The 6,375-nt window shown below is 35.4% G+C and overlaps 1 protein-coding gene across 1 annotated transcript; it reads left to right on the top strand.

Annotated features, from left to right (window-relative positions):
• The first annotated feature begins 4,499 nt into the window (after positions 1–4,499).
• Positions 4,500–6,144, top strand: LOC116294901 (uncharacterized). Its single transcript, XM_031702626.2, has 2 exons — positions 4,500–4,805; positions 5,454–6,144. The coding sequence occupies exons 1-2, from the start codon at positions 4,554–4,556 to the stop codon at positions 5,535–5,537; spliced, it is 336 nt and encodes a 111-aa protein (XP_031558486.1). The 5' UTR covers positions 4,500–4,553; the 3' UTR covers positions 5,538–6,144.
• The last annotated feature ends 231 nt before the right edge of the window (positions 6,145–6,375 follow it).

Genomic DNA, 6,375 nt, shown 5'->3' with positions numbered 1-6,375 from the left:
TCAAATGCTTTTGAAGCATCTCTTCTAATTATATCTAGGGGTACAAATGACGTAGTCAAGGCGTTCTCGCGCCGTTCTTCCTTTCAAGGAAGCGAGAGTAAACGCCCGAGTAGCGTCTAGTTATTACCGTATATGATGAAAAGGTAAATTATACACCGACGAAGGACTAGCGTCCGAAACGTCAGTAAGTTTTTTCATATTTTCACGGTGTATAATTTACCTTTTCATCATTACTGTTTCATTAGAAACACCGACGCAGCTCACACTAGTTTTTAGCTAGTTATCTCTTTTTATTACCGTATAGACACATTCGAAGGTTGGAAAAGACGTCATCGAGGTCCCGGATGTAGTTCGTATAAAAAATATACGAGTGGCGTATTTTTCAGTAAAACACTAATGTCTATTACTTATTACCGAAAAATGTCTTGTTGAAATTTGTAGTCTTGTTTGTACAAATGAACTTGATTTCTTCTAAAACATACTGGTAAAATGTATTGCTTATTATTACATTTGGAATTGAAGATTCGTTTTAGCATCGGTTTTCGGCCGTTTCTATCGCAAATAACTAGGCTCTCCGGTAGACGTTTTTTCTAGCACACGTAGCTATAGATCGACAGTAGTCGAGAAATCAAATATACTTTCTTCGCTGAAAGACATTTTGTGTCGATAATTATGAATGTTTTGAAACATTTAAAAAAGGTTCGACAATAAACAGCAAGACAACATGACAGAATTCCTCTGTCAAAAATGCCATTTATAGAATGTATTTTAAAAAATTATGTATAAGCTTTAATTTCAAATAAAATTCCTTTGTCCAACCTTATACAAACACATCTAAACAGCAAGGTAACATGACAGAATTCCTTCGTAAAAAATGTCATTTATAGAATTTGTTAAAAATAAGGTTTGTTAAAATAAGCTTGTTGTTTTAAATCCACATAAAAATTCCTTTATCCTACCTTATACAAACACATCTAAGCTAATTCAGTTCAGTTTAATAGTGCAGTACAAAATTTATTACACTTTTGCATCCATAAGTCGGCGACAACGCGTCGAAGAACAAGAGGATCTCGTTATGAGAATGTCCTTGTAGTTTAGAAGAGTCTCAAATAACCGTTTATCTAAATAAATAAATCATTTAATTAAAAAAACTTAATTTGCTCGAGAAACAAAGGGGCGCCGTACCACGAAGTTTGAAATGGCTTCCACATTGAACCAATCAAAAAGAGAAAAAATTTACGTTATCCAATCAGAATGCTTGAATACGAAAGCCATTTGAGAGCCACGGTACTGTATTTTCTTCCGCCAGGTGGCGGTGTCTTTTAATTCGTCAACTTTTTACGATTTTCAAGGTTCTATACTTCATTTCAACTGACTTTTTCATACCTCTTCCGCCCTCCTAATTTCCTCAAGGAAAAAAGTCTTCGTTAGGTCGTAAAGCTCCTACTGTGTGTGACTTTGTCTCTCAAAAAAATTGAAAACAAATAAGCCGTAGACGTAGCTTTTCGCATAGGATTGAATAATTGCTTTTTTAAAACTTTATTAAACACAGCTGGAAAGCCATGTTTTGTAGTTTCATATGCTGGAAACGTCACTATATATCATTATAGATATAGTCATAAGTATTTAATATGTTTTTTCAACTGTGGAGTACGTGGTTCATTATATCTCGCGCTTAATTAAGAGAGTAGTAAAAATAGAAAATACTCGCAAATAAACTCTCTAACGTTTGACACAGTTAAGGGGTTTTCGATGATATGTTTTTATATAGTTGACGAAGATAAGAAAAACTTTTCTTAGGGTTGTTTTTCTTCTAAAATGGCGAGCGGTGATTCGCTCTTATCACAGATTCTGCTGCATGGTTGATTCAAAAGATAACCAGATCGCATTGCACATCAACTTCAACTGTTGGTCAAAATTTAGCCATGTACTCATACGGTTACGCCTCTATTGTACGTAACATTTTGCCGATTGTTGACGTCATATCATCGGAAATTTGTAAATTTATACTCCTCCGTGATGAATCAGAATAGCGTTAACGTCATAGTAGCAAACGATTGTCGTTTCTTTTGACAAAAAACACACATGAAATATCAATACATCAATACGCTTATAAAACTGAGCCCAATAAAGTGATACTTATGTTTCTTAAGTGACATAAAATGTCGTCAATCGGTCTCGATGGCTTGATGAAATAGGCGACAAGAGTATTGGCAAATCTTTCCGCTGCAGCAAGTCGTTAACACAAGGAATGGCATTAACAGACCTTAAACTTACGCTGAAAATGATAAAGACGAGTGTTTACTACCAGTGATATTTATATTGCAAAGACGCAGCAAGGGAAGGGGGGGGGGGGGGGGGAGTAAAGAGGCAGAGCCCCTCCCCCCTTTGTGGCAACAAAATAGCATTCAAAAAAATAATAAATTCCATCGTACCCTGAGGATGGGCGAGTATGCCCGAAAGCTCGGTTTATATCAAAACTAATTTGGTTGAGGAAACAAACAATTTTACTTAAAAATAGCAGCTTTTGGCGGTAATTTCTTCTTTTTTTTTTTTGTTTTTTGTTGCAAAAATAAAACGTGGGTTAAAACAATTACTTCTGTAAAACAGTTATTTATTGATCGTACTTTTTGTTTGCTTTTCTACTGTTTCTAATATTATCCAGTAATACATGACTCTTATTGCTTTAAGGCCAATGATAAGTTTTATGATTTTTTCACTAAGCGATTATAAATGGATGTATAGTTTTTTAAGTAGCTTGGTGAAATAACCGGGAATTACGGATTAGCTGTTGTTTTCAAACAATTCTTGTCTACACTTGCTAAACTCTCACTTAAAGGCTTGTATGGTCGTTCATTTGACAAATACAAGATCAATAGACCATATGAAAACGAGTGTAAGACTAGGAAAGACCAACACAAACAATTAATGATTTCAAAAATATATTGTTTTCATTACAAGAAAGACCATGTCTAAATCAGTAATTTCGGATAGTTCTGTTGTTATATATTAAATCCCTGAAGAGCTATAACTATTTATAAAGGCCGGTTTAGACGGTACGATTTTCGCCTACAACTATTGTATACAACACGCTCGCGCCATCCTACAACTCGAGTCGTAGCGTGTAAATCAAGCCTACAACTCGCCTACGACAGGCGCGAGCGTGTTGTATACGATAGCATGATAACGATGCTGGTAGGCCCTTGGTTGTTGTTTCCATACAATTCAAACCTTTCTAATTTCAAACAGCTGTAGCTTTTTATCATTTAATGTTACTACAATACAATTTAGGACAATCACTCTTTCTAATGAAAGCATTGTTGTCTAAGGTATCTCAAGAGAAACGCCCTTTTTCATATGATCTATCAATTGAGTTCATTTTCTCTTAACAAATATTATTAAATATTTTTTATATCCTATAACTCACATTGACATGTTGCCACACCGGCGTTAGACCCAATTTAAACGCCGAATTTCACATGTGCCGAATCTAATACAAATAAGCAATTCCTATTGTTTGAATTCATTTGTATTAGATTCGGCACATGTGAGAACGGTGGTTTATAAAACGGCCTGGAGCAGCTAAGAACAACATCCTATATTTCAAAATATCTTGATTAATGACTGTTATAAAAAGGAAGGTATTTCAAGGAACTTTTTATAGCGTTTAATCCAATTTTAAGTATTTGGATCGTGGATTGAAAACTCGAAAACATTTTCCGAAAACCTACATGACAAGCCTCTACCACAACTATCGTTCTTTTCCGGACGATTCTTTTCTCTGATTTGCAATATTTGTTTCTACCGCCTTCGAGCCACAATAATTGTTTTTGCACCAGCTTGAGCTATGGTCATTTGGAAGTCGCCTGTAGACCACTACAGGGAAAAATGGCGGGAAAACGAATGGAAGGATTTCCAGCAGAACTGAGTACGAAAATAGCAACTGAAAACATATGATAAGTTGGTTAACAGAGGTTTATCTTGAGACATGATAATCTTGTTTATACTTAACTTTCTAGCTTAATTCCTTTAAAAAAGGTAATAAATTATCTTGGGGGACTATATACTTTTATGAGTGTTAAATAAAATAAAATGCCTATCATGACTCAAGAGGAAGTTTAGAGTCGACGTTGTTCTTATAACCCTACGAGATTCTATTGATGAAGATTTTGTTCATAGTGCACTGCTTTGATTCAAGTTTTCAGATATCTAGCCGTTAGGCTGCTATTATTTTTTACGTTTAAATATACCAATGACTCTCTTAAAAGTCTTAGTGTTATGAGATTTATTGAGAGTTTTCGTCATGACATAAATTAAGTTCTGTTTGTAGTAATTGTGATAGATCTAATTTGGCCAAATCGGTTTTTTGTACCGCATCCAACGCACTTATTTTTATGGCTGAAATTGAGGAAGCAATAGGAGTATCAGAGACCTACTTAAGGATATACCTCACTGATTGTTTTCAGGACGGTATAAATAGCACTGAGCTCAAGCGGACGATCACTTGAAGTATTCTTTTCGCCTTGTATTTTTTAAAAAGCCGGGATAAATAGATGAGAATTATGCTCAAAATACTGAAGATAGCTCATCTTCTTGCATTAGTCTTTACAGCTGAGCTTATTAATCCAGTTTCTTCCATCACGTCTGGTTTAATGATCAATGTCGATAGGCCAAAGCCTGATCCTACGATGTCGTTGATCGGCAGTCGAAGAAAAAGGTACTTTCAGGAATTATTCGATTTAAAGGAAAAAAGATTGATGGCTGCTTATGATTTGATGTTGAGAAAAGAACAGTTAGATTTTGAGGTAAGCTTGTAACTTACAGAGATTGAACCCTTCTCTGAGCTGATCAGTTAGGGCATGGCGAACTCACAGATTGAACCCTGAAACAATCTATGGGCCGATCTAAGTCAGGGCATGGCTAACTCACAGATCCAACCCTGAAACAACTTCTTCTGGGCTAATCTAAGTCAGGGCATGCAGGCTAACTCACAGATTGAATCCTTCTCTGGGCTGATCAGTCAGGGCATGGATACTCACAGCGAACCCTGAAACAACATCTGGGTTGATCAAATTCAGGGCACGACTAACTCACCCTGAACAACCTCTGGGCTGATTAACGTCAGGGTCGGCTAATTCATATCTAATTGGAATTTAACCTCTTAGTCATAGTTTTTGTGGAGTTTAGAAAACCGGAGAACCCAGAAGAAAAAACCCAGCACCGATATACAGGATTCGCGTTCTTGAAAACTTGAAGCGTTTCCATTAAATTAACTACACAGAATTGTAAAATAAAGCAAAATCTAGTACGGTTAAAAGTTAAAATAAATAAAAATTTTAAAAACTCGCTTAGCTAATTGCGTAACCAAAAGAAAAGAAAAAAGAGAAGAAAAAAGACTAATAGTTGCATCAAATTTCTTATTAATCAATTATAAAAACCTTTGGTATTTTCAGAGTCGAAAAAGCTTCTGCGAAAAAGTTCTACCCTACTGTCAAACCCGAAAAAGGTTGGTAGAAAGAAAGCTTGTAAAGGCGTGAAGCTGGAACTAACAGCTGCCGGGAACTCGAAAGTGACTAAGGACGACGACAAAATTCCCGTGCACAAGTCTCCAACTGCGTTGGCCTCTTAAATCGAAAACTAATCAATTAACTAAATGTTCTTTCTTAGTGCGAAAATTAAAAATCAACTCTTTAGAAAAGAATCACATCCTCAAGTGAAAACTCGTTAGTCTAAAAAAAGGAATTAATTTGAAAGTAGGTGAAATAATAAATAAATATCATGTGCAAATAAACTTGTAACTTTTGGTGAAAGTATTTTTGTTAGATAGCGCAGTTGCCCTGTCTTTATGAAAAATAAAGAATAGCATTTAGAAATACCTTTATCGACCTTGGCCAAGGGTCAATGTTATCACCTGCTTAGCCACACTATGTATTGTCAAGTTCAAACTCGTACTGTCAAACTCGTTACTGAAAATGTTCTTTCAGCTTTAAAATATCTTAAATTCATTTATATTAATAAATAAAAAATAAAAAATAACTTGATGACAAGAAGATACACATGGGATTAGAACATTCTTGACCGAATACTGTGGAACGGAGATGACTTTTCTTATTTTTAGCAATTAAAAATAAATGAAAATGTTAATGGTTTTTTTTTGTTATTTAAAATGATACGTATACCTAGAGTGCATGCGCATGTTTACCGGACAGTATTCCTATATTACGCACTACGGTGTTTACCGGACAGTATTTCTATAGTACGCACTACGGTGTTATACCGGACAGTATTCCTATAGTGCCCACTACGGTGTTTACCAGACAGTATTCCTATAGTACGCACTACGGTGTTTACCGGACAGTATTCCTATAGTACGCA

This window comes from Actinia tenebrosa, unplaced genomic scaffold (genome assembly GCF_029948245.1).
Source record: "Actinia tenebrosa isolate PJP-AT-01 unplaced genomic scaffold, QUT_ActTen_1.0 PGA_scaffold8__29_contigs__length_14323225, whole genome shotgun sequence".
Classification (NCBI taxonomy): Eukaryota; Metazoa; Cnidaria; class Anthozoa; order Actiniaria; family Actiniidae; genus Actinia; species Actinia tenebrosa.
The sequence above is the reverse complement of the archived record's forward strand: the minus strand, read 5'-3'. Positions and strand labels throughout refer to the sequence as shown.